Source organism: Trichomonas vaginalis, chromosome III, assembly GCF_026262505.1.
Source record: "Trichomonas vaginalis G3 chromosome III, whole genome shotgun sequence".
In the NCBI taxonomy this organism is placed as follows: domain Eukaryota; phylum Parabasalia; order Trichomonadida; family Trichomonadidae; genus Trichomonas; species Trichomonas vaginalis.
Genome location: NC_067205.1, coordinates 21,655,156 through 21,681,196, shown reverse-complemented (window position 1 = coordinate 21,681,196; position 26,041 = coordinate 21,655,156). Strand labels below are relative to the sequence as shown.

General features: G+C 34.9%; 15 protein-coding genes and 3 pseudogenes across 18 annotated transcripts, besides 1 other annotated feature; 6 read left to right on the top strand and 12 right to left on the bottom strand.

Moving 5' to 3' along the window:
• Positions 1–1,039: 1,039 nt before the first annotated feature.
• On the top strand, positions 1,040–1,516 carry TVAGG3_0740020 (protein of unknown function, DUF4106 family; the record flags this gene model as incomplete). Its single annotated transcript, XM_051244843.1, has 1 exon — positions 1,040–1,516. One exon carries the CDS (start codon positions 1,040–1,042, stop codon positions 1,514–1,516), a length of 477 nt encoding a protein of 158 aa, XP_051091430.1.
• A 1,049-nt stretch (positions 1,517–2,565) lies between these two features.
• On the top strand, positions 2,566–3,587 carry TVAGG3_0740010 (annotated as a pseudogene). The gene has a single exon. A coding segment is annotated over exon 1 (1,022 nt).
• A 1,833-nt stretch (positions 3,588–5,420) lies between these two features.
• Positions 5,421–22,915: a mobile genetic element.
• Positions 6,332–6,867, top strand: TVAGG3_0740000 (annotated as a pseudogene). Its single transcript has one exon. A coding segment is annotated over exon 1 (536 nt).
• TVAGG3_0739990 (protein of unknown function, DUF4108 family) lies at positions 9,221–9,640 on the top strand (the record flags this gene model as incomplete). The annotated part of the gene is made up of 1 exon (XM_051244842.1): positions 9,221–9,640. One exon carries the CDS (start codon positions 9,221–9,223, stop codon positions 9,638–9,640), a length of 420 nt encoding a protein of 139 aa, XP_051091429.1.
• Positions 9,657–11,103, bottom strand: TVAGG3_0739980 (annotated as a pseudogene). The gene has a single exon. A coding segment is annotated over exon 1 (1,447 nt).
• TVAGG3_0739970 (uncharacterized protein) lies at positions 11,628–12,053 on the bottom strand (the record flags this gene model as incomplete). Its single annotated transcript, XM_051244841.1, has 1 exon — positions 11,628–12,053. One exon carries the CDS (start codon positions 12,051–12,053, stop codon positions 11,628–11,630), a length of 426 nt encoding a protein of 141 aa, XP_051091428.1.
• On the bottom strand, positions 14,020–14,916 carry TVAGG3_0739960 (organellar and viral DNA polymerase type B; the record flags this gene model as incomplete). Its single annotated transcript, XM_051244840.1, has 1 exon — positions 14,020–14,916. The coding sequence occupies one exon, from the start codon at positions 14,914–14,916 to the stop codon at positions 14,020–14,022; it is 897 nt and encodes a 298-aa protein (XP_051091427.1).
• Positions 16,250–18,403, bottom strand: TVAGG3_0739950 (DNA/RNA polymerases family; the record flags this gene model as incomplete). Its single annotated transcript, XM_051244839.1, has 1 exon — positions 16,250–18,403. One exon carries the CDS (start codon positions 18,401–18,403, stop codon positions 16,250–16,252), a length of 2,154 nt encoding a protein of 717 aa, XP_051091426.1.
• TVAGG3_0739940 (His-Me finger endonucleases family) lies at positions 18,433–19,017 on the bottom strand (the record flags this gene model as incomplete). Its single annotated transcript, XM_051244838.1, has 1 exon — positions 18,433–19,017. One exon carries the CDS (start codon positions 19,015–19,017, stop codon positions 18,433–18,435), a length of 585 nt encoding a protein of 194 aa, XP_051091425.1.
• Positions 19,289–19,873, bottom strand: TVAGG3_0739930 (phage tail repeat-like family; the record flags this gene model as incomplete). The annotated part of the gene is made up of 1 exon (XM_051244837.1): positions 19,289–19,873. The coding sequence occupies one exon, from the start codon at positions 19,871–19,873 to the stop codon at positions 19,289–19,291; it is 585 nt and encodes a 194-aa protein (XP_051091424.1).
• Positions 19,893–20,048, bottom strand: TVAGG3_0739920 (uncharacterized protein; the record flags this gene model as incomplete). Its single annotated transcript, XM_051244836.1, has 1 exon — positions 19,893–20,048. The coding sequence occupies one exon, from the start codon at positions 20,046–20,048 to the stop codon at positions 19,893–19,895; it is 156 nt and encodes a 51-aa protein (XP_051091423.1).
• TVAGG3_0739910 (uncharacterized protein) lies at positions 20,068–20,469 on the bottom strand (the record flags this gene model as incomplete). The annotated part of the gene is made up of 1 exon (XM_051244835.1): positions 20,068–20,469. The coding sequence occupies one exon, from the start codon at positions 20,467–20,469 to the stop codon at positions 20,068–20,070; it is 402 nt and encodes a 133-aa protein (XP_051091422.1).
• TVAGG3_0739900 (uncharacterized protein) lies at positions 20,486–21,445 on the top strand (the record flags this gene model as incomplete). The annotated part of the gene is made up of 1 exon (XM_051244834.1): positions 20,486–21,445. The coding sequence occupies one exon, from the start codon at positions 20,486–20,488 to the stop codon at positions 21,443–21,445; it is 960 nt and encodes a 319-aa protein (XP_051091421.1).
• TVAGG3_0739890 (phage tail repeat-like family) lies at positions 21,960–22,523 on the bottom strand (the record flags this gene model as incomplete). The annotated part of the gene is made up of 1 exon (XM_051244833.1): positions 21,960–22,523. The coding sequence occupies one exon, from the start codon at positions 22,521–22,523 to the stop codon at positions 21,960–21,962; it is 564 nt and encodes a 187-aa protein (XP_051091420.1).
• Positions 22,550–22,915, bottom strand: TVAGG3_0739880 (phage tail repeat-like family; the record flags this gene model as incomplete). The annotated part of the gene is made up of 1 exon (XM_051244832.1): positions 22,550–22,915. One exon carries the CDS (start codon positions 22,913–22,915, stop codon positions 22,550–22,552), a length of 366 nt encoding a protein of 121 aa, XP_051091419.1.
• Positions 22,916–22,933: 18 nt separating this feature from the next.
• TVAGG3_0739860 (uncharacterized protein) lies at positions 22,934–23,207 on the top strand (the record flags this gene model as incomplete). The annotated part of the gene is made up of 1 exon (XM_051244831.1): positions 22,934–23,207. A coding segment is annotated over one exon (274 nt), but the record flags the coding sequence as incomplete, so codon positions are not given.
• A 573-nt stretch (positions 23,208–23,780) lies between these two features.
• Positions 23,781–24,143, bottom strand: TVAGG3_0739850 (uncharacterized protein; the record flags this gene model as incomplete). The annotated part of the gene is made up of 1 exon (XM_051244830.1): positions 23,781–24,143. The coding sequence occupies one exon, from the start codon at positions 24,141–24,143 to the stop codon at positions 23,781–23,783; it is 363 nt and encodes a 120-aa protein (XP_051091417.1).
• A 139-nt stretch (positions 24,144–24,282) lies between these two features.
• Positions 24,283–25,101, bottom strand: TVAGG3_0739840 (phage tail repeat-like family; the record flags this gene model as incomplete). Its single annotated transcript, XM_051244829.1, has 1 exon — positions 24,283–25,101. The coding sequence occupies one exon, from the start codon at positions 25,099–25,101 to the stop codon at positions 24,283–24,285; it is 819 nt and encodes a 272-aa protein (XP_051091416.1).
• Positions 25,102–26,041: the final 940 nt, after the last annotated feature.

Genomic DNA, 26,041 nt, shown 5'->3' with positions numbered 1-26,041 from the left:
AAGGATCAATTTGTAATGGAGGAAATAGTTCAGCATATCATATGCTTTATCAGTTAAATGGTTTTGTATCACTTTCAAAAACAAACATTTCTAACTGTATTACATATCAATCTCCAGGTTTTTGTTATGATGGTGTTGATTCAACAGTAAATGTTTCATTTTGTAATTTTGAGAATTTACAAGTAACTGACGGAATAATTACTTATTTTTATAATTCTCGGGGAAGAATTGACCAATGTAATTATAAAAATAATTCTCAAAATGATGAATATTTTGGAATTGTTTCTGTTACATCTAAAAGACTTGATATTTTTGATTCATCTTTCCAAAACAATCCTCAGATTAACAAAGGAAATATATTTTATACATATTATGGACAGATTTATATTCATCGATGTAGTATTAATAACTATTCTACTTTTACAATGAATGGAATAATTGATAATTCAGATCAAGGAAGAGAATCATTTAAAAATAATTTGACATTTATCGGACTACGTCCATGTGAAGGAAATCTTGGAATATTATTATTATTTATCACAAAGAAAGAAAATAAAATTATTTCATTACGTCCATGCATAAATTTTCTTTTTGGTAAATATTTTACACCTGTTTTGTTATTTAGTAATAGATAAAAATAATAATTTAATAATTTTCCTTATCTTCTGCATAAGGCTTCACTAGCATTTCAAAAATTATTTGAAATTTTTAAATTCTTGACCAAGATTGAAAGCTTTACAAAATATGTGGAACATAAAAAAAAAAAAAAAAGGTAGTGGGGCTTCCAGGGCTGCGCCCCTCTAGCCCCCTGAAGATGTTTAGTATAACACCAGGTCCCTCGGTCCCTCGGTCCCTCGGTTAAACGAACTTCTCTGAAAAAATGAGACAACATGACATTTTGACAACAGTCCAGGAAGTCTTAACAAGATAGGACGGTTATTTTACAAAACTGACAACACTTTGACCGAGTAGTGTTTTGTGCTGAACAAAAAGTGTCATATAAACATCTGTCAAAAGCCGCTTTTTAACTTCACTTAAAATGCCACGTAAGCTACGTAAGAATATACGTAAGAGGAAGAGAGCATTGAAACATCCAATAGTAAAACTAACACCACAACAACAGTTGCAACAACAAATGCTGAATGACCCCACTATGTTGCAACAAATGTCAAGCAATCCTATGCTTTTAAACCGAGTTGTTGGTGCACAGAGTGGAGGTTTAAGAGCGGCACTTTTAGCGAAAATGGCAGGCTATGGTGGAGCTGCAGACGGAACAGCATATAACCCTCAAAGTCAAATGAATTTGAGTTCACTCAAAAATCAAATAACAGATGTCAAAAAGTCAAACATAGACATACAGAAGCAAATAAGTGAAAACGAAAAGAAACTAGAATATGACAGACACACAAAGAAACTCAATGAGTTAAACGTAGAGAAAAAGAAGAAAGAAGAACAACTGAAAGAACTAAGTACAGAGGAATATGCGAAAAAGTGTCAGAAAAAGCAGCAGAAGTAGCAAAAATGGAACAAGATGTCATAAATTTGAAAAACCATACTACTCGATATAAAGTACTGAAAGATGAAGAGATAAAACAAAAAGCCCTGAAGACATATATGGATAGCGATGAGTATAAAAAAGAAGTTGAAGCAAATGTAAAGGCAGAAAAACTTTTACAGTTGCAAAACCAAACCGTACAGTATGAAAACTTAGCACAAGAAAGTAAAAATAACGACGCAGCCATGCAAAAGGCAATGAAAAGCGCAGAATATATAAAAGCTAACAATGACTGGTTAGATGCCCAAGCCAACGCCAAAGCAGCCCAACTCATAGGGTCAATAAGGACAAAAATACAAGCGGATGAAGACAGTTCAAATGAAGCTTTAACAAATGCTGACTTTAAGAACGCCTTCGAAGCTCTTTATAGTAAGGTGAAACAAGTGAACGACTTCTCATCTGGAAAGAAACTGAAGTCTGAAGGTTTCGACAAAGAGTTAAGAGAAGTAGCACAAAATATGACGAAAATAACAGATGCAGCAACGAGACAGGCAGTTCAAAGTGCCTATGACGCCGTTAGAGCAACTGTTGTGGAAAGTCAAGAAAAAGAGTTACAACAGACCAAAACAGACCTAGTAAATGCTTTCTTAAGAACGAAAAGTCAGGTAGGACATTACGCTGCAGATGGAACATATGTGCCAGCTGGTGGAACTTATATACCAGCTGTTGGAATTTATATACCACCAAACCCTCCAAGAGAAGCACCTGCACCAGGACTACCTAAAACATTTACATCGTCACATGGACACAGACATAGGCATGCACCAAAACCAACACAACAACCAACACAACAACCAACACAACAACCAACAGTTCAAAACCCTGCACAACAACAACAACCACAAACAGAGCAAGGACATAAAAGAAGTAGAGAACAAGGAAACCAAGAATTCTTAAAAAGGCTTAAGGAAGACTATGGTTACCCAGATAGTATTGACTTTAGTGACAGATATAAAGAAGCTATTAGAAAGTTCAAGGATGGAAATACTGACCCGAACCTATTTAGCTTTATGGTTCAGCATAAAATCGGATATAATTTCAAACCTGGAAAATACAAGCTCGCTAAGGGATATGATTTAATAGCATATCATCCAAATGACATGGATGAATTTACTCCGAGATATTTGATGTCAGAGCTAAATGACAATTCAACTCCCGTCATGAAACGCGTAAAAAATAGAGACGGAACGAAAGAAGAAAGGTTTATGAGTCCGGATGACTTAGAAAGGGAAGTTGTTAAAAACGGTCTCGGAATATATGAAATGCCAGCAGATGAGGTACAAGAAACTCCACAGGAAGAACTAGTTCAGATACAACCAGACATGGAAGAAATAGTTCAGCAACAACAGCTAGAAGAGCCTGAAGGAAACGAACAAGTCACTCCTTTGGAAACTAACTTCACAGAACTAGATGAAGATTTGGAACAGCCGAAAAATCTTGACCCTCAACAAGAGTATGCGGAGAATATGGAATATTTCCAAGAGTCTAAAAAAAATTCGGCTGACATAGTAGAAGAATATCGAAAAATGTTTGCCGACATACAAAAGACTCCAACACCAGATGAAAATATTCAGCATAGAATGGAAGTACTGAAAGAAAATGTACACAAATACAACAACCCTTTTTACTTACGAGCATTTAACGTTCAATCTTCGGATGAACTCGGTGAAGATAAAAGGTTAAATTTCAACAAAACATATAGAAATGAAACATTGTTTAAAGTTCATTCAGAACCTAACCAAGATGGAAACAAACCTACTTTTGTTTCTGCAGACGATGGAACTACAATGAGATGGGGTCATAAAGCTAATCCGGATAGGTGGTTCATAAACTTACAACCACAATTCCAAGAAGTTGTAGACGCAATGGAAGTCAATGGGTGAACCAGATATAGCTGGTATTTTAAGCGCGGCTTTAATGCCATTGAAAGATATGAAACATGCAGATATTTTGGACCAGTATGAAATGAACATGGCTGATGGAAAATATAACACCTGACGTTCTAGAACATTTATCTCAAAGAACTACACAGAACCATAGAGATGGTATATTTGGTGAAGAGTTTAGAAAGAAAGTTAGGGATAGAGAAGGAAGAGAACCTATTGTACATGACCTTGCAAACGAAAGTTTACAAAATGTCATAAAAAACTTACTTTGCAGACAATGAACCGAGAAGGGATGAATATTTAAGAAAACTCAAATGGACAGTACCAAATGAAATGTTAGTATTGAAAAACATGTTCCTTGACAAAATAAAACCAACTACAGAAATAAACGACGCAAGACTGAAACATTGGTAAAAGCTTTTCCCATTCACAAAAGATATTGTTGGTAACATGGAAAGAAAACCAGAATGGCTACAAAAAACATATATTTGGAAACGAGCTTATTCCATATGGACAACTCTGTTTGAAGAGCTTGAACCGGAAACTCAGGAAAGAGTCATGCAAACAATACGAAGACTCAAATACAAACTATGACAAACTCTTTCTAGGATATAGGTTACCTGAGATGGGCGACCAGAGCCCAAAGGCAAAAAGGACATGGGAAATTTACAACATACTAGGTGAACATGAGGCAAAGATGCAACAACTTGAAAGCAGAGGGCAAGTTACCAAAGCGAAGAAGAGAGAGTAAACAAAGTGAAAGTAGTGAGAAGAACTTCATCTAGTGAAAGTAGTGCAATGAAGGAAAAAGAAGAGTTAAAAACTCAGTCAGGAAGAAAGTAAAGCTTGGTCCACGTGGGTTTCTATTATGACATATAAAACCAAACTATTCTATATTTTTACCCATATGAAATGTACGCCGCTCAGAATATAACGCCAACAGTTTTGGATGCCATGAATGGAAATGTTTCCGAATGGTATAACGAATGCGACAATGCCATTAGAAGGTCAGAAAATAGTTCCTGGAACTTACAATATACAACTGCTGTTTCTTATGGAAACGTAGTGAGTTTGGAGAAGGTTCTTCAACAACAGTAATATTGCTTGCGACAGTTTCATATAATTTCTATTGACAACTCTTTCTTATACGTGGAACAAGACATTGAAATAAAACCTTCTGCCAAGTTGTCTGACAAGAAAGGTTGCAATGGAATTTTCTATGTCGGATACCAATATGCTCCAGAAGTTTTCATGGGATATAAGATATATTCTAACTCTGACTTAGTTCAAACAGTAACATGGGCAAACTATGAATGGTTCGCTTTGAGAAACTCAGTACAACCACAAGCTAGAGAACAAACAACCAGTATGCAACTATTGAAAAATAAGAAGACTTGACCCTAACGTTCCAGGAGTTTATGTTAACCTTTCTGGACAAACTGCAGCAGCAGTAACCAAAGTAAAATTGAAACTTAGAGTTCCTTTGTCATCTTTCCTCATCTTCAGGTTTTTAAGATACTTGCCAAACTGGGCAGGAAAAATTTCTATTGAACTTACTCCAAGCAAAAATAACTTAGTCATTGCACCAACACAAGACCCATTCACTCTTACAGAAGTAGTGGGAACAAATAAAATGTCATTCGCCGACTTTTGCAAAGACAAAGTTGACTTAGACTTTGGTTTCTCAAACCTCAACACTGAAGTAAACTATTATTTCAATGCTGCTGGAACTGCTTGGGACCAGTTAAGTTCACATGCGAAAAGTTTGAATGCAAGAGAATAGAAAGCAGACTTGCAGTCTATATGTTGGACCCAGATATTTCAAATGCTTTAGCTGCCAAATATATTGCAGTTCCACTTATGTTCCCTATACACCAAATATCTGTCAAAGACTTTGCAGGTGAAGTTGGAAAACCAAAGTGCTGACCCAGGTGCAAGAACAGATATTGCCTTTAACAACTGCAATGAAACATGCAGATACTATGTTTGTACTGTTCAGACGAACTATAAATGACTATTCTTGTTTCTACAACCCCGGTATTAAATATCATATAAACATAGATGGCAAATACTATCCAAGAGAAGAATATTCTACAGTTGAGGATATGAGGTCATACAACTTGACATTAGATGCTATGAACTTTAACAACAACTTCACAACAACCATTAACCCTGAAATGCAAAGTTCTATTATGCCATATGTGAAAGTATGGACTCATACAGGAGCTCAAAAAACTCAATATACAAATGGAGACCGTTCAAACTTTTGGATTGGCATTCCATTTGCTGACTCAGAAGACTTTATGGGTGGTATTTCAACTGTTGGTACAGTTCAAATACAATATACTGGTGACAGAGACGGTCCAGATGAATTGAAAGCAAGAAGTTTACAAAACCAATAGCACTTTTCACGGAAGATGCTCTTTTGAAGATTCGTTCGATGAAACCTGCTGGGGCTCCTCAGATTGGCATAACGACAGCTTCCATCGAGCAGATTTTGGCAGCAGGTCAGTAAGTTGTTCTTGAACTGACTTCTCTCCGTCAAATATTGACAGTACGCCAGTTTTGACATAGTATTGTATTAAAAACTTACCTTTAGAAATATCGGTCAGTTTTGTTGCTATATTTTTGTCAACGTCAAGAACTTTCACCATCTCGGTTATACCAACTTTCTTTGCTTTATGAAAATATTTTGGTTCAGCAAAGACTGCTATTCTATAACATTTTCCATTGTTTGTGTAAAGAACTACTCTGTCAATGAACTTGTATTGTTTGTGTGTGTAAACTTTGTTTGCTTCAATTCGAAGAGATACTCAAATACGTCCATCTTTTTATTCTAAGTAAAATGTCATTTCCGAAAAATAGAAGCGTAAGTGTTTCAAAAGGTTTAATGGCGGTGGCAGATGTGAAGTTAAATTCACCAACTCAAACAAACAGTCAAAGTGTTGTTGTCAATGTCAAAGAAAGAGATGTTGAAGTGGGGAAACCATACGAAGACGAAGATGGTATAACAATAGTTCCTGTAAAAGAACAACCAACATATCCTGAAGTTAGCAGAGACTTAAGTTCTGTTGCAGATATTCGAAATGACTACCAACAACTTAAAGAAAACTTAAAACTCAGGAGAAGATTTGTCAAGCTTTGGGTATAATGTTAAACTTGGTTGAGCACAACCCTGTAAAAGTGAACTCATATGTCATCGCACCTCATGAAATTTTGAAAGAACTATTGAAACTTTTGACAGAGGCAGACGATATAAACATCAAAGAAATAGAACCCGACATTGCTTGCTGTGGTGTTTCATACAATGTCATTGACAAGATCTACGTTATGAAAGGAGGTGAAACGTTGAACTTAAAATATAGTTTCCCAGACGTCATAAAAATATTTGACGACCACAACATTTCATTAAAGTTTGTTTGCTAAGTAAAAATGTCAAAACTTCTTGAAAGATGTTTGAAGAAAAACAATATAGACTTTATTTCATGTAAAGGACTTTACACACTTTTTGAACGATATGAAAGACCCTGTTTTGTTTGTTCGTGTAGACAAAGGAAAGTTCTATGTCTTTACAAAATATTTGAACTTCTTAGACAGAGAACTTCAAGAAACGCCATGTGAAAGTTTAGATGAAGTTCTTCTCCACTTTCAGAAAAACTTTTAAATATATGTAAATGGCAGAAGACATAGTTTTATACTATTACGACTAAAAACCCTGAGTCATATAATTCTATAACAACAAACTTACAAAGTCCTCAAGGACGATATTGTAAACTGACCTTAAACACGATGACGACTAAAGCCTGTTTTGCTCTTTTGACACCAGAAGATTTTTGTTGTGAATGGTAAAAAATACTCCTTTGAAGATACTTACTCAGATATACCACCAACAGGTTTTGTTGACTTATTTAATACTTTAAGGACGGATGTAACATGTGCTGCAACTAGAGCAGGTTTCATTATGTTTGGATGTCCGACTGAGTTTAGTATAAACGATATGAGCTATAATACAAAACTTATATCTGGTTTTTACTACCAACAGTTTCCTATAACAGGAAAAGGTGTCATACAAGGAATGTCTGTTCCATTGACTTTAAGTACACCTATTTTATATATTGTTTCAAACTTAGGTTCAAAGTGCTATTCGAATGTCGACAGAAACTACTATGACCAAAAGATACTCATGCGTATAAACAACACTTTCTCTGCTGGTTTGCCTATTGTTCATTCGAATGCAGAGTTTTCAGCTTTAGTAAACTCAAACACTTTAGCAAACATAAACTTAACCTTAGTTGACGCAAACTTTGTTCCTGTAAAACTTTTATGTCCTATGTATTTGTCAATGACGGCAGAAAGTTTCGAATTGGAAGATGCAACTGGTGAAAGTATTGTACTACAAGAACAACTTCAACAACAAATAGCTCAAGAACAACAAATGCAACAAATGGAACAAATGCAACAACAAATAGCTCAAGAATAAAAAAAATATTTTTTTTTATTTTTATAAAAAATGTACAGAATAGACGTTTCAGATTTTTATGACTTCCAAGCGTTCAGAAATATGTGTCCATTTAGAGACTATAACAAAGCAGTCGAGAATTTGAAACGTTTAGTCATTTATGTCGACTCTGCCCCAGAATGTTATGTCATGAAAGAATGGGATGTAGTCTTTAACAAACCAAGAGCGACAATAGTTTCAGAACAAGAATGTAAACAGAAACTTAAGAAAATAAAAGTCGTACAAGTTGGTATGAAGATGTTAGATGCTTGGGATATCTTATTGTCAAAGTTAGAAGATTTTTCAGTTCGTGGTATAAAGTTCTATACACCTTCTCCAAACTTCTATTCTATCTTCACTGGATATAAATATGAACAAGTAGAATGGAAAGAAAATTATAGAAGCTTGGTTAGACCATGTCAAAGAAATTATATGCAATGGAAACGAAAGAGTCTATGAGTATATCTTATGTTGGTTTGCAAACATCTTACAACATCCAAGTGCTAAAAATGAAACTGCTCTCATTATAATTGGAAAACAAGGAACAGGTAAGAACACTTTCTTTACAGATATCTTATGCAAACTGTTAGAGGGCTATTCGAACCCGAATATGACAAACTTAGAAAACATCTGCGGTAAATTTAACTCTTCAATAGAGAATATGAAACTTATAGTATGTAACGAACTTCAAAGTATAGATACAACAAAGGTTTTAAACTCGGATGCTTTGAAGAGTCTTATAACAGACAAAGTTGGAGTTGTTGAAAGAAATATAAAGACCAAAGAGTTTGTGAAAATGTTGCAAATTTCGTCATGGTTTCAAACAACGCCGTTCCGATGAAGTTAGAAAGTTCTGACAGAAGATATGTAGTTGTCAGAACGTCAGAAGCTCATATGCAAGATACAGAATATTTTGACGACTTAGCAGAAACTTTAACATCTGACTTTTACAACCACTTGTTCTCATATTTCATGACATTAGATATTTCAAGTTCAATCCAAGACAAATTCCACATACCGAAGAGAGACAAACATTGTTAGAAGCAAACAAGAGTGTATATGAACTGTTCATAGATGAAACTGACTTTGAGTGTTTAGATGAAAGGTCATTGTACGATTCGTATAAACAGTATTGTCAAGAGTATGGTTATATGACAGCGTCTAAACGAACATTCTTGGCAAATGTCAAAAGTCTTTTAGACATACAGAATGGTGTATATACAAAGAAAAATTTTTCTGAGTAAATTTTAAAAAAAATATTTTTTTTATCCGATAGAAAAGATGACGAAATTCATCTCAGTCAACAAGTACATGTCAGGACTTAAAGAAGAACTAGACCCATTCACATATTTGAATGTTTACTTCTACCATTTTGAAAAGTCTACATTTGACAAAGTTTGGAACATCGAACCAGTTAAGTTTGCTATTGTGACTAAAAATGGTGCGAAATTTGAAGACTTAGACATAGAAGGTTTGTTAACAGTCAAAGAAAGTTTTGACAGAAGGTTTTCAAACCTTAAAGAAGGCAAAGCATACAAACTTGTTATACCTTATGAACCAAAGAAAGCAGACGACTATGAATATTATGAGTCTAAAGTTGTAGAAGTTCAAGGTAAATTGGGTAAAAAGATTTTAGAGTCTAAGCCAGTGTTTGCTCCTAAAGAGGAAGAGAACATTGACATTGACCCAGAAATGTTCTAAAAATAAAATTTTATTTTTACATGTCATATCTCCCCTTCTCTGGCTCTGGTTCTTTCTTCTCTTCTTCTACTTTCTTTTCTTTCTTTTCTCTCTTCTTCTTCTCTGGTGGAGTTATGTCAAACTTCTCAGAACCATATTTTTGTAAAAGTTCTTTGTCCTTTAATAGCTCTTCTATTCTGTCTTCTATTTCATTTTCAAGAACAGCGCATGTGTCTTCTTTGCATTCTAAGAAGTTTTGTTGGACTTCATCTCTCCAAGAGGCGTCGTCTCTGTCAACAAGTCTGTCATTGACAAATTTTAAGACTCTCTGCTTAAGGTTTTATGGTTCTTGTCATATTCCCAGAAACAGAACTTTAGAACAAATTCACCTTTCTTGTTTACACTATGTAAGATTTTATGGTCGACAGATGTTTTGCTGTCGAAAAGCTTGTCTCGAATATAGATAGCGAAATCGCTAGACATTTCCTAAAAGATAAAAATTTTAATTTTTCTAAAAATATGTTAGAAAAAAAGTTTGCTGACATTGACAAGAAATTTGAGAATGTTTTAAACAAGAACAAGAGGAAGTTGGAAAATGCTCAGATAAAACCCATACATGACAAGTTCTTATTTGCTCAGAATGGTATAACAGGTCTAATCGCACCACCTGGGTCGGGTAAGACTTTCACTTATCTTAAAATGGCTGCACAACAACAAGAACTAGATGAGAAGAACCCATTCTATGAGTTAGTGTCATTTGTAGTACTTCGGGTCAATTTGACCAAACCGTCAATTCGTTCAAAGATATTATAAAAAAGTCTAAGTTAGTATGTATAAAAGACTCTGAGTTGTTAGATTGGATAAAGAAGTACCAAAGAAGAGTTTTGAAGTACAATGCTATAAATGAGTATGTCAATTCTAAGTTTAAAGACCCAAATGAGGAAATGCAGAGAATATTAGAGAAGAAACACTTCAGAAACAAACAGAAAGAGATTGAGTACTTTCGAAGAAATTGCAATCTTACGATTGGAAGACTTACCCTCATAGATGTCTTCTTATCTTAGATGACTTTGCTTCTCATCCTTTGTTAAAGAACAGAGAACAAGACATGTGTCGAATTCTTAAGAAGCTCAGACACTTTAACATCTCTGTTGTCATTTGTGTACAGACAGCCAAGAGTTTAAGTAAGGATGTAAAGAGAATACTTACTGATATCATACTTTTCCCCGGATTGTCCGAAGACGATTTCATGGAACTTATGAAAGAGTCCATGGCAGGTAAGTTTGACAGATATGAACTATGGGGAGTACAAAGTCATACAAGACCCTCATACTTCTTTCAGAATTCACATCTACGCGAACAAAGTTCAAATTGTAAAAAGTCAAGCGTAAAAATGTAAGTGTTTGAGTCTTAGTCTGTTGTGGTGCTGGGGCTGTCGGTTCTTCTGGCTTTGGAATGGACTCGGTTGGTGGTACGTCGGACATTCGTTTGTGTCCTGTCGGAAGGAAGGACTTTTCCTGTCGGAAAGAAAAACTTTTCCTGTCGGAAGGAAGGACTTTTCCTGTCGGAAAGAAAAACTTTTCCTGTCGGAAAGAAAAATTTTTCCTGAAGGAAAGAAAAATTTTTCCTGAAGGAAAGAAAAATTTTTCCTGAAGGTCGGCCAAAAAGTTCTCAATTTTCGAAAATTTGAATGGTTTACGGACGGACAACAGAAAAAATTTTTCCTGTCGGAAAGAAAAACTTTTCCTGTCGGAAAGAAAAACTTTTCCTGTCGGAAGGAAGGACTTTTCCTGTCGGAAGGAAGGACTTTTCCTGTCGGAAAGAAAAACTTTTCCTGTCGGAAGGAAGGACTCGGAATGCCAGAAGGAAAAACTTTTTCTGTCGGAAGGAAGGACTCGGAATGCCAGAAGGAAGGACTCGGAATGCCAGAAGGATTTGACAAGACAATTTACCATCTAGAGCTACCTGAGCCATCTTTGGTGTCAAGCTTGAAAAATAAATGGTTCATTTACTCTTCCTCTTTGAAGTTGTCAAAATACTCTGTTATTTTTTCTTTCAGTAGCGGTAAATCTTCTTTGAATGTAAGTATTGTACAACCTTTCATATCATAGTGTGTTTGAGGTAACGTATCTTGAACTATCTGTTTAACATCTTCATTTGGTGTCATTGAAATCGGTAAGTTTTCGCGATAGAACCAATTTCTGTCAGATTTGTAAATCTTAGCAAGGTCGTAAAAGCTTTTGTTGTTTCTTCTGACTAAATGCAACATAACCATATCTCTGTCTTCTTCATTTTCCATCTCTTCAGTGTAAATCATATACTTATAGTTCTTTTCCTTTCCTTTTGGTACCGAACGTGGTATTCTTTTCTGTATGTTTTTGTCTTCTTTCATCATATCTTCTCTCTGCTTTGTACAAAGTTCGTCAAGTAGCATAAGTATGTAGATTGCATAACGAGGTGAAGCCCACATTGCTATTGAACTAGCTAGGAACTTATGAACATATATACCTTTTAGATGCGATGGTAAGTTTTGTCTGTCTTGGTACATCTTTTTAAGTTCTACATGTTCAAACTCACTGAGGAGTTCATGAGTGCTATTTAATTCAAACCAGTCTTGTGGTTTCTTGGTATCTGGAGCAAAACATGCTGTCAAAATACTTTGCATTTGGTACATGTCATCTTTGACCGAACGAATGAGACGTAACTGTTTGTTAAACTGAACCCACTCGTATTCTTCATCTATGGCTTCATGAACGATAGCAGTTGTTGTGTTCTCTGATGTTGTCATTTCTGTTCTTACATACAAAATAAAAAATAAAATAAAAATAAAATTAGCGTTATTTTCTATCTTGTATAAAAGACCAAAAATAAACGCTTTACATGTATTTTTCAGCAACTTCGTCAAATAATTTTATAGCTTTGTCGATCTCATCTACTTCAAACGTTTCTTTACCTTTCGTGGGAGCACCATACCTTTTCTCAAAAACTTCAAGCAGTTCTGTTTCAGCAGCTCTCATATCGTTAACAAACACAACCTTAACTCTATTGACTGTAGAGTCATATCTACTACTTATATTAAATGTTCTTCCTATCTTATATCTCTTTGTATTGAAGTCCTTCGGTTTCTGAACGATGTAAAGTAAGCCTTCACTGCAACGTTCCGTATCGAATGAACCATATGTTATGAAATTATATCCAACAACTGGGTCAATCCATAACAAAACTAGTGGTATAAGACTTTTGTCGATGAGATATGCTGTAGTTCCATAGAATCTTACCGATATCATAAGCTCAGGATTTCTTGTCAAAATTTTCTGAGTAGAAGCAATTCTAACCCAGTCGTGTGCTTTCTTTCCAGATAGTGTTAAAATGTCTGACAAAGAATATTTGTTGTATTTCTTTGAGTATCTTACGTTTAAATCACCTATTCTAACCACCTTGGTCTCATTGTCTATCTTTTTAACTGTTTCAAACTCAGTGCTTGTCATTTCCTGTTCTTACATACAAAATAAAAAAAAATATTTTAAAAAAACTAGCGTTAATTTTATTTTTTCTATCTTGTATAAAAGATATGATTTCATAGAGTTTTTTTACGATTTTCATGAGTTTTAGGCAACCCCTGTAAAAGTCGGGGTAGCATTTTTTCACGATTTTCATGAGTTTTTTTTACGATTTTCGTACGGAATCTCTATCCTCGATTTTCCTAGGGTAGCAAACATATGAGGAAATTCATGAAATTTGGTCATTTTTTCAGCAAAAATATATTTTAGATCTAACCAGGTCCCTCGGTCCCTCGGTCCCTCGGTCAAATGAACTTCTCTGAAAAAGTGTGACAACATGACATTTTGACAACAACACAGGAAATAGACTTCTTCGTATATGTTTTGTTGAGACTTTCATGAGTTTTTTATGAAGAGTAAAAGTTCACTTCGTCAAAAAAATACAGTTATATCATGAAATTTGGTCATTTTTTCACGATTTCAGGGATTTTTTTACGAAGTGTAAAAGTTCTCTTCGTCAAAAAAATACAGTTATATCATGAAATTTGGTCATTTTTTCATGATTTCAGGGATTTTTTTTACGAAGAGTAAAAGTTCACTTCGTCAAAAAAATACAGTTATATCATGAAATTTGGTCATTTTTTCATGATTTCATAGAGTTTTATGCAAGGCCGAAAAAAGTCGGGGTAGCAAACATATGAGGAAATTCATGAAATTTGGTCATTTTACTCAGCAAAAATATATTTTAGATCTAACCAGGTCCCTCGGTCCCTCGGTCCCTCGGTCAAATGAACTTCTCTGAAAAAGTGTGACAACATGACATTTTGACAACAACACAGGAAATAGACTTCTTCGTCAATGAGCGTAAATCAGACAAAAATATATTTCTACCATAAAGTTTCACAAGCGTTTTACATGGTATATGTTGTGATGGTTCATGACTTTAAACAGTTTTGTAGCTTCTATTTCTTCTTTTAGTACATCGAATGTTTTAACAATGCCGAAAGTTTCTTTGTACTTCTTCTTGACATCAGATAGAAGGAAATCGTTAGCAGTTGGATAGTTTTTGTTCAGAAATGTCAACATGTCCATTTTATCTTCTGCTGGTTTCTCTGCTTCTTTCTTTAAGTCAGCATAGTCGTTTCGCATACGTTCTATCTCTTTGACGGAGTAGTTATATTTCTTCATTGCTGCTTTACATTTTGAACATTGTGGGTTCATTTTAGCATTGTACATTGAAATAAAACCTGCAAGTACGACTAAGGCGTAAATGGTTTTCTTTAACTCAAAAGTTGCGGGTTTTATCTGTTCATTCCATACTTTACCTCTTTTATCTTTATCTCTTATCTGCCATACACATTTTGCAACTAACGAAACAAAGTTGTCGTAGGTCTTAAACTCCTCCGATTTATATATGTCAATGAAATATACCATATCGCAGTCTTTGTGGTTGCAATGAAATCCAAGAAACTCATAGTTTACATTACGTATGAACTTCTTTATTTCTACTGAGTCAGTTGGTTTCACTTCTATTTCATCGAATTCAGGAATAGTGAGCTTTTGTTGTTGTATTTCAGGAATTTTAGGTAGATGGTCAATAATATCCTGCATTTCATAAAGATACTGTTCATTTGTTTCATCTTTCGCACTACAGTCTAAATCTCCTTGGAGAAGTTCTTGCTTTATCTTCTGGATTTCTGTTTCGAAAGTATATGAAGAAGGAATGAAGCTTTTCATCTCTACTAACATTGAAGTTGGGTTCATGACTAACGAGTTTGGTGCTGTTGTTGCTGACATGTTCTTACAATAAAAATAAAAAATATTTTTTAAAAAAAAACTAAAATATATTTTTGCCGAATTCAAGAGTTTTGTGTGTTTTCTACGGTGGAGCCAAAAATGGCTCGACCTCAAAACAAGCATTTCGTGAAGAATATACCACCCCGCTGTTTTCCGCGGGGTGCTTTTTATACAAAACATTTACGAAGAAGAAGTCATGACAAAACAAGCATTTCGTGAAGAATATACCACCCCGCTGTTTTCCGCGGGGTGCTTTTTATACAAAACATTTACGATGAAATTCATGAGAAATTAGATGATGAAATCTATTTCCTGTGTTGTTGTCTAAATGTCATGTTGTCACACTTTTTCAGAGAAGTTAAAATGACCGAGTGACCGAGTGACCGAGTGACCTGGTTCCACCTAAAATATATTTTTCAATACTTTTTCAGCACTTTTCCGTAGTTGTATATGAAAGACAATTCGAGATAAAAGTCATAGTACAATGGTATTATATGCTGCACACCGTTTGTTGTGAACCAGACTTGAAAGTCAGAGAAACTGTTACTAGGTGGTTCGTAGAATTTAGAAGCAAAGTCATAAAAGTCCTTACCGATACAAAGAAAACTGTTGTTGCTTGAACTGAAACTTGCATGACACATGACATTTTGAGGATCGAACACGTTTCTATAAACTGTCAAATCTGTTGGCGGGAGTATAAATTTAAATGGACCATCTGGTGGTAATGGTTCGTTCTGGTTTAGTAACCGAAGAAATTGCGCCCAAGAACGTTTGTCCACCCCCCAATATAAAAACTCTGTATCTCTTGGAGGGTTAATTTCAATCTTTTGAAATGAAACTGTGGAGTTCATCTTGTCGTATTCTAGCTTTAGATAGTATGTTCCATTTAGTAAAGAGTGGTATTTTTCTTGAAATTCCCAGTAGTATTTGTTTATTTGAGTTTGAAAGTCATTTAGAGTTTTTTCAAGACTTTCGTCTGAACGAATTGTAAAGATTTTCATTTCGTCAAATTTTTCTATTAGACCGTCAGAACCTTTATACTGACCGTGAAAATATACTGCAAACATAAACGCGTTAGTTCTATTTGAAAACAAAACTCTTCTAAATCCTATTGCCTTTGCATCTGAAGGACTTTGAAGCCAACGAACTGGATAGTCAAACCTGTAAGATCGGGATGAAATTTCTTCATCTGATATAGTCCTACCAGCGTTTGTAAAGATATAGTCTAACGGTTTTGTATCTGCTACTTTTGTTCTTTGTTTTTCAACCTGAAGCATTTAATATATGTAAAAATATACTGTTTTAAAAATGTTTTAAAATGGTATGCAATGTTTTATTTCATGCAATGTTTTATTTCTGTGCCGTCTTCAAGTACGGCCCAGTACTTACGCTTGGAGAGAACATGAACTTCGGAAAATACCTTGTCTAGCTTAAAAAGGCCCATCTTCTCACCGACCATTCCCATTTCAATGAGTTTGTTGTATCCTTCTTCGTTCGTCATGAGTGCATCGATGTTCTCATAGTAAACCACAACTTTGGATTTAACCTCTGAGAAAAATTTGTTGTAGTTGTCAAGGACTGCCTTTGCGAACTGAGGATAAGACCAATGTTCGACAATAGGTTTTACTGTGGTTACTAAGCCACCTTGACCTTGAGTAAATTCGTATTTCAAAACAAAAGGGGAGAACCTTTCAACAAAGTTGTCGACCTTCTCATAGTGTTTACTCTTCATCTTTTGAGGTTTTTTAATGGAATACCCCCATGTCGAATTCATAAGCAATTTGAGTGTCATTGCAAGTTTGGGGTTTGAAGCTTTCCTAATATCATAGAGTTGTTGTATGACTTTTCCAACTGTATAGTTCCTTCCCGGGAACTCGCCGTCTTCGTTTGGAATTCCAGTTGGGATATATTGGACGAACCTCATGTACGCAGCGTTAAGGTCGACATAGTATATTTTTTCGTATGAGTCGAACTTGTCGCATCCAATCGGCCCAGTTCGTGGAAATTCAAGTGAGTCTCTTATCTTCTGAGAAACCTCGCCTGTTATCTCATAAACATCGTCAAAGCAACCTGTTTCATATAAAACCTTCTGAGCTAACTCAGATGCTCTCCAATACAATTTGACGTCGATTGGATTTCTCAATGGAAGTTTGTTTATAGCATCTTGAAGTTCTTGCAACCTCATTGGAAGTTCTTCTGGTTCAGGTTGGTATCCGAACAATCCAACTCCTTTTGGAGCTGTGTACTTCTTTTGTGCTATAACTTTGTCTGGAACAACTTTTGGTCTCACTAACAATGAAAAGTTTGTTTCGTCTTTTGGTACAAAAGTTTCTGTCAGCTTGTCATCTGGAATTGGTTCCAACAAGCCTTTCTCGAAAAGAATGTTAACAGCTCTGACAATGTTGCACTTACCTTTTCCGAACAATGGGTTTGTAAGACTTTCGTTCAACATGAAGTGGTTGTGGACAATTACAATCTTCAACCATGGTAAGTCTTTGTCAACAACATAGTCGTCATGTGAAGAACCTTTCTCAGTCGGTATGTTGACTCGGATATTCACATTTGCCAACGGTGCAATCTTTGTCAATTGACTTCTGAGAATGTACCTTGTCTTCACACATGACTCAAGATACTTCATTTTCTCATCTGTAACAAGATTAGAGTTCCTGAGACATGTAAGAATACAAGGTTCATTGACAATTTTTTCAATTGAATTGTAAATTCCATACCTTGTTAAGTCAATGTCAGACTTGTTTATGAACGGGAAATACCCAGCATGTTGTCTGACTGCTTGAGGGTTGGGTTGATACCATTCGAACTTCACGCTTGCAATTCCTTCAATTGCATTCAAAATATCTGAGTCGGAGTCAAACATTTGTTCTCTCTTTGTAGTCTTGAAAGCGTCAAGAAGTTGTGCGGCTGTTTGTTCATTGCCATGTGAGTAGTATATATGACCATCTAAATCTGTTACGGTTAGTCTGAGATTGTATCCTTTCTTATTTCCGTCTTGTATGGCAGCAAGTACACCCATGAAGCCTTCTTTGTTCTTTCCTTCTTCAAAGTTTACTGTAAAGGTTCTACCAGATGTAATTTGACTTCTAACTTCACGGTACTTTTCATATGCATATCTTGTTCTTTCCATGGGGGCATGTGCGTCTTCACCTTTTCCTTTTTTCCTCCTCAAAGGATACAATTGTTTGTCATGTTTCCAGTAGAACCTGGCAAAGCCGTCGTGTCCTTCAACCTGTGGCTCAGTAACATCGAAAGGCATGTTCATAAGACGTTCTTCTTCTAACCTCTCAAGTCTGTTTGGATAATTTGTGCGTGCTGTTTCTAAGTCCATTTCATAGCGAAGACCAGCCAGTTTGTCATAGACTTTTATGGGTCTTCCCTTCCTATATTTAAACTTCTTCGAAACTTTCCAGCCATATCTTTCTAACTCTGCTTTTATTCTAGCAGATTTTCTATCTATTCTATACGGGGGCATTTTTATAAAAATAAAAAAAATATACTGTTTTAAAATGGTATGCCATATAGCTTCTTGAATTTGTTAAGACGTATATGAACGCATTTTCCATCTGTATCTCTAGTGTTTACATAAGCATAGCCTGCCTTAGTAAAACATACTTGTAATTTCCTATAGTTTACGCCGGTATAAAAGTAGAAAGAGTCTTGTTCTTCGCTATAGTAGTAAAACTCAAACGTATGTTTGCCATAGTCTGTAATTTCAATTGTTTCATCTTCTAGTTCGTCGACAAATTCGAATACAATATCTCCAATTTTACCTTTGTTCTTATTGTTTTCAGAACAAGTAACCCAACGTAAGTTTTCAAGTCTATTGTCGTTTCTTATATGGTTTATATGGTCTACAAAAGGTAAATTGTTAGGGTTCGGTATAAAATGAGTTGCAATGACAATATGTTTAAGATAGCTTTTCCCACTCATCTTCATAGTAGTATATCCGTCATTTCGCTCCCATTCGCTTAAAACTCTTTTTGTCTCTTTTTTTCTGACTTCAAATGACTCACAACAGTGAATTTCATATTTCTCATCTAACAAACAAGTTTCCCAACGGTCTGTTCCAACAAACTCAGCGTACATTTCAAATAAAATAAAAAAATGTTTTTTTTAAAAAATGTTTTATTTTAAATGGTATGCCATTTCATATTTCTCATCTAATTTCTCATGAACTTTCTTGTCTATGTTTTTGTTGAGACTTCTTCATCTAATTTCTCATGAACTTTCTTCATCTAATTTCTCATGAACTTCATCGTCAATGTTTTTGTTAAGACTTCTTCATCTATGTCTTCCCAACGGTCTTTTGCGACAGACTCAGCGTACATTTCAAATAAAAATAAAAAATGTTTTTTCTTTACTTAACATAGCCACCTGCTATCATAAGCCTTTGACGCCAACCCATACCAGCTAATGAAGGTTGACTTGGTTTAGTATTGAAACTAAACTTTGGTTTTGGTTTTTCTTCAGTTTTTGGCTCCCCTTCTTCTATCTGTTTTTCGTCACTTTTCGGTTCATCTGACTTTACCTCACTTGCAGGTATGGTTGTGTCGTTAGTATCTTCATAAATGTCATATGCCATCTGTTTCTGTTTTCCTTTCAACTTTTTGTGTTTGTTGTAAAGTTTAGAATATTTCGACTCTAAGTCAATGAGATGTTCTATAATGAACTGTTGGTCAGTGAAGTAAACTTTTCCATCTGTTGTCTCGAAAGCTCCTTCAGACTTCAATATTTTATTTGTGAGAGTCTGTTTCTTTTTTGAGATACTAGCCGTTCCATTTCTATGAAAAGTGACTTTGTAGTTAGAGTTTGTATTTCCAGACCTGGCACTTTCTATTATTGAATTTTTCTCTTCATCTGTAAGTTCTTTGACAGGTTTTGACAATGGTTCTGAACTTTTTGTTTGTGGTGTCAAATCTACCGTTTCAACTTCTTCGGTCATTTCATCTCAGTAAAAAATTTTAGTTTGTTTTGTTTTCAACTGGTTGTTTAGGTTTTTTAAGTCGGTCTAAAACTTCCTGAGGTATAGGAAGAACTTGACAAACACGTGGTTGTGTAACTGCTGGAAGCCGACAAATCCATCTTGAGCCCATTTGTCTCAATGCTGTATTGTTCATTTCATCTCAGTAAAAAACTTTACATTCCCCAAGTTTGAGGTGGTTGAGGTTGGTTGTTGTTTACCCACTGTTGTGCATGGTTATATCCTCTGTTAAAGAATCTTTCACCTTGGTCCATATAGTGCCCTGCTTGGTTATAGTAGTCATTTGCTTTGTTATAGTAGTTTCCTGCTTGTCTTCCTACATTGTCCATCCATCCTTGAACTTTTCCTCTTGTTTCAGGATTTGGAATAAGATTTGCTGCATCTCGTGCTACATCCCAACCTTTCTGTACAGTTTGTATAATAGGTTGCGCTTTCTCTTTCAGTATACCTAATGTACTCAAAATCTTCCTTCCAATTCCAAATGCACCTCTGGCTATTGTTCCCACTGCGGGCAAAAATCTAGATGTGACTCCTGCTAATGCACCAAATAAACCCATTTCTTATGGGTTAAAAATGACGAATTCAAACAAGGACCCGTATGTTTCTAAAGCGACAAAGAAAGCACTCATGGTAAAAATCTTTAGTTCAACACCAAATGCTTGGTTTATGGATATCTTGGAAAACATTCCGAGGTATAGAGAAGATGGACCACCATACTGGCTAATATTTGTTGGTCAAAACACAAGATACTGTGAAGCCATACCATTATGGTCCAAAAATATTTTAGATGTGAAAACTGCTTTGACAATCTTCGTTGACAAATACCATCCAACAAAACTGACATCTGACTGTGAAAGTTCTTTCAAATCAGACGATATTAAAAACTATCTGCGTTCAAAAAATGTAAACCAATATTTCATTGTCGACCAAAACCATTCTGCTCTTGGTGTCATTGACAGTTGTATAAAAATCTTAAGAGACTTAAATCAACCACAAGGTGGTGAGGTAGATGAAATGTCATATGACGACAAATATAGACATTTCTCCATGGCAAAGATGAGACAAGTTTTAAATATTTACAATACCCGTAAACAAAAAGGTTTGGGAAACCATTCCCCCGAAGAAATGAAAAACAACCCTGACTTAGAGAAAGACTATATATTTAATAGTTTAGTCAAAAGGGACAAACAAGAAAGAATGCCGGGCTTCAAACTTAAGAAAGGCGACAAAGTAAAAATAGAAATACCTAAACGCGACCCATATGAAAATACTATTGACTATGACAACAATGGGAACTCGACAGGTACTCACGTTCGTGTTCGTAAAAATAGAAGAAAGTATACAAGAGAATATTATGAAGTTTTAGGCAAACATGGCAAAATGTACAGACTGCAAGCAGAAGATAAAACTACTATTGTCAGACCTCGTTTCAAACTTGTCAAAGTTCAAGGTGGTATACTTTCAAAGACAGTTCCTAACAAATATAAGACAACTCCTGACGAATATGCTAAAGAAGTTGAAAATGACGACTAAGCAATTCTATACCATGCGTAAACTGTCATGTAAGGTGGCATGTAGTCTTTACTTTGTCCCGTTGTTTGCGTATACCCTGAAACGCGATGTATATGGTTTCCTCCTCCCTCAGTGTTACTCCAGTAACAATCTATAGCAAACTTAACGCTGTCTTTAACATCATATCCTTTACCTTTTGTCATTGATGACCAATCCCAATATCTATGCTTATGCCAACCTGCTTGAGATGTACTTAAATCTATGTAGTGACTGTGCGCAGGTAAGTTTTCACCTGAAATCGTTTTACTTCCACCTGTTTCCTTTGAAGAGTTTGCACAATACAAAAACCTGTCGACTATTTGAGTCCAAGTTCCAAAACCAAGTACTACTTCTGGTCTGGTAGAGTTCATTGACGTGTAAATAGAACCTATAGGATATACTGTTTGAAGTATTTCAATCTTTAATGTTTGAAGCTCTGTTTTGTCAGCTTTCTTATCTAACTCATCGTTAACATATGTTTTGTCAGCTTTTTTATCTAACTCATCGTTAACATATGTTTTGTCAGCTTTTTATCATATAAATCTTGAGCAGTGAATTTAACTTTGTTTTCATCCTCCATGACATAGACATTTCTACATCTAGTGTATTTCATCGTCGTTATGTCATCCTCCGATGTTAAACCTTGTGGAAAGTTAGGAGGTTTCCAATTTAATACATCCCCACCAGTTTCTTCAACCGTTCCTGCAATATTTTCTATACCAACAGTTGCGAAGAAATCGTGTGTATGGTTCTTATCTGCCTTCTTTTCAAGGCTAACGTTTAAGTCTGTTATTTCAGAAGATGTATGTGTATGTCCAACGTCACTTTTCCTGTTTAAGGTTTCTTGTAAGTTTGTAATATTTGCAATGGTATGTGTATGTCCAACGTCACTTTTCCTGTTTAAGGTTTCTTGTAAGTTTGTAATATTTGCAATGGTATGTGTATGTCCAACGGCACTTTTACTGTTTAAGGTTTCTTGTAAGTTTGCAATATTTGCAATGGTATGTGTATGAGTCTTTTTAGAATATTCTTTGTCAGCTCTTGTCACTTCACTTGACATTTTATTGTCAACATATGTTTTGTCTGCTAGTTCAGGATGAGTATGTTCTTTGTTGCATATGTTGCATCTGCTCTGTCATGTTCTTCTTGAACTTTTTCAATGACATACTCTTTGTCAGCTTTGTTGTCAACATCTGCTTTCAAAAGAAGTTCATCTATAGGTTTCTCGTTTAAAGTTCCTTTTGTTGGATTTATACAAACAGTATGGTTCTTACTGTCTTGAAACAGAAACTCGTCTGTCAATGGGTTTATCGTCAGTTTTAAGTTTCCTTCTTTCAATGACTCAGATATCTTAGAATAGTTTGAAAAGTTTGTTGTGTTCTTATTTAGAGCTTGTACAATGAGTTGTCGGTTGTGTTGTATTTCTCTCATAGACGCTGTTTCTTTCGACATTTTTATTCTAGATAAAATATGCTTTCAATAGAAAAAGAAAATTCAAGAGTTGCTACAACTAAACCATTAGATGAACTTTTTACGAATGTCGGTCAAAAAATAAACGATATCTATATCGAATATGCAAACCAGTTTAACATTGACGAAGGAGAGTACCATCTCGATATTGTTTATGACAGGAAAAATGCAACTGTTAAAATCGATAGAATAGAAGACCTTGGAGAAAACGTTTATATTTCTACAAAATATAACAACTTGGCATGGTATAGATTTTTGAGGATGTTAAATCAGCCTGCAGCATATCCAGTACACCCGGACTTTTATGAAGTCGAAAAACCCTAATGGAACATATGAAAATGTTTTCGACTCAGATGCTATTATAGTTCATGCTTCATTTTCTGGTGCACAAAACTCTTTTTATGCTTGGCAAATGACTTTTACGAAAAACCTACAAAGCTATATGAACCACCAAGTGGAAGTATTTCAGACTTTCAAGTATGGTTTACAACAGATGGAAGAAAGAGAATAGTTCCATTATACCATGCGTTTTACTTAGAACTTAGTTTCATATACAACTACTATCGAACGGTAAAAATATAATTTTTTAATACGGTTGAGGTGTTGGATTTGGTTGCCAACTTGACTGTGGTGCAGGTTCAGGCTGTTGTATAACAGGAGCTTGTTCTTCTGGTTCAGGGTCTTTAGGTATAATACCAACGAACTGACCTACTCTTTTACCAATATTTTTGACTCCGTTCCAAATTCCTCTTCCTACGGTTTTTATTCCATTCCATATACCTCTTCCAACATTTCGAAAGAAGTTTCCAATACTACTGAAGAAACCCATTTTACTATATGTAAAAATCTAATGTCCACCTAGTCTCTTACGTTTCCTTCTGAGTTCCATAGCATTTTTTAACTGGAGCTCATACATTCTATTTCTCCTCTGGTAGAAAACATACTCTGGGTCAACTCCTGTGTTCGCGTCATCTGCATAGAGTTGTTTATATCCCACTTCAGGGTTTGTATAAAACTCTTTCCATCTCATATTTGCATACCATGGTGGCAAACCTAACGCAGCGTCATTTGACATGGCAGTTTGCATTTGTACATCTGTTGGCACTTGACCATAGTTTGCCATTGCAGTTTGTATTCTAACTTCATTTGGAATATTCTCTGGGTTTGGTTGTCCAGGTTGCTGTGCATTCGCTAAGTTCTGTGCGTCCATTTAATATTAGATAAAAATATCTCTTACGAGTACATATGCTGAACATTTGCTGGTATTGGTTCATCTTCATATTCTCTATATCTTTCTGCCACGTCAAATAAGTAAATGACACAATGGAAAAAACCTAAAACAAGTAGTCCTATTTCAAACCACATTTACTTACCAATAAAATTTCTTTGTTATGACACTTTTTCCGGTTTATAGGACCTCTCTCATATTCTATCTTATCGTATCTAAAATCATAGTCATGTATGTCCTCTAACCATCTCATGACACTTTCCAAACCACTTTTATCGGATGTAAAGTAAAAGCATGGATGGTTATGTAAAACGTCTAAAGTTTCTAAAGAGTCTCTCAAAGTCCAGTCTACTTGGTATTGAAAATCATATGTGTTATAGAACGGCGGGTCTACTATAAAGAAAACATTTTCCTTGTTTTTATATTTTTCATACAACTCTGTCCAATGACATCTCACAAACTCTATACCCTCAGTATATTTTTCTATGTTCTCTTTGAAAACCTTTGTATAGTTAAGATATAAAACGTTTGACATAAGTGTTTCAATGTCATGAACTCTTATAGAACCACTATACAATAGTCTAGAAGATATACTATCCCAGTCAATATACTCTGCTTTTTTCAAAACCTCTCTGACAATATTTTTCTTATCTAATGGTATACGTTCCATCTTACCTATAGGTATCTTTTCTTTCAACTCACTCAATATTTTGTTTGTGTCTGGTATATGTTTGAGACGGTTCATATAGTTGTCGAAGTCATTGCATATAATCTTTGAGTCAGGAAATACAGTATGGCACAAATGAGATATATAGAAACTTCCACCGAACAAATCTACAAATGTTAGACCATTCGGTAGTTTCTTAAGTTCTCTCAATAGAATATCTTTACATCTACTCTTATTTCCAAAGAAGGGTAACGGTGGTTTTGTAAAATTCATTTTATATATAATAAAAATGTTTTTTCCCTGAAAAGTGACAGAAAAGTGACAAAACATGAAAACTACTCGGTTAAGGTCTTGTCGGTTTTGTAAAATAACCATCCTATCTTGTTAAGACTTCCTGGACTGTTGTCAAAATGTCATGTTGTCTCATTTTTTCAGAGAAGTTCGTTTAACCGAGGGACCGAGGGACCGAGGGACCTGGTGTTATACTAAACATCTTCAGGGGGCTAGAGGGGCGCAGCCCTGGAAGCCCCACTACCTTTTTTTTTTTTTTTTTAACATATTTTGTAAAGCTTTCAATCTTCTTTAAGAATTACAAAATAGTTCGAAAATTGAAAACCGCTTCACTCATTCAATTTTCGCCCTATTTTGCTAAAATCTGTAAATTAAACTTTACAATAAATACATTTAAAAAAAAAGTTGTAACTCATGTTTGCGGAGGAAAGCATTTTTTAAGTGGGTCAATAATGATAAATATAGCATTTATAGGTGTGCAGCACACCAATAGAATTTCTCCCGCAATCATTTGGAGCAGCTCTTCAAAGTCGAGAGCTCGGACATTTTGACCATATTTTACCATCTACCCCTATATATACATGCATTCCTCATTATCATAACCAAATTAATATATTTATACACATTTTATTATCTTATCCTTACGAATTCTCTTATAATTCATATTATCCCACGTATACACAATTTATCTCTATTCATAAATACATAAACAATTACCTAAAACGATTGTACACATTTCTATCACTCTTTTGTTTTAATTAGCTCAAAATATTTAAATATATTCAATAAATACATATAATATTTCATATTTAGACATATTAAGATCTAATAGTTATATAATCAATTAGATCTAACATAATTTTAGAATCATCAAATTATACTTTTTAATAAAATAGCAATTTAACATGTACACTCATATCAA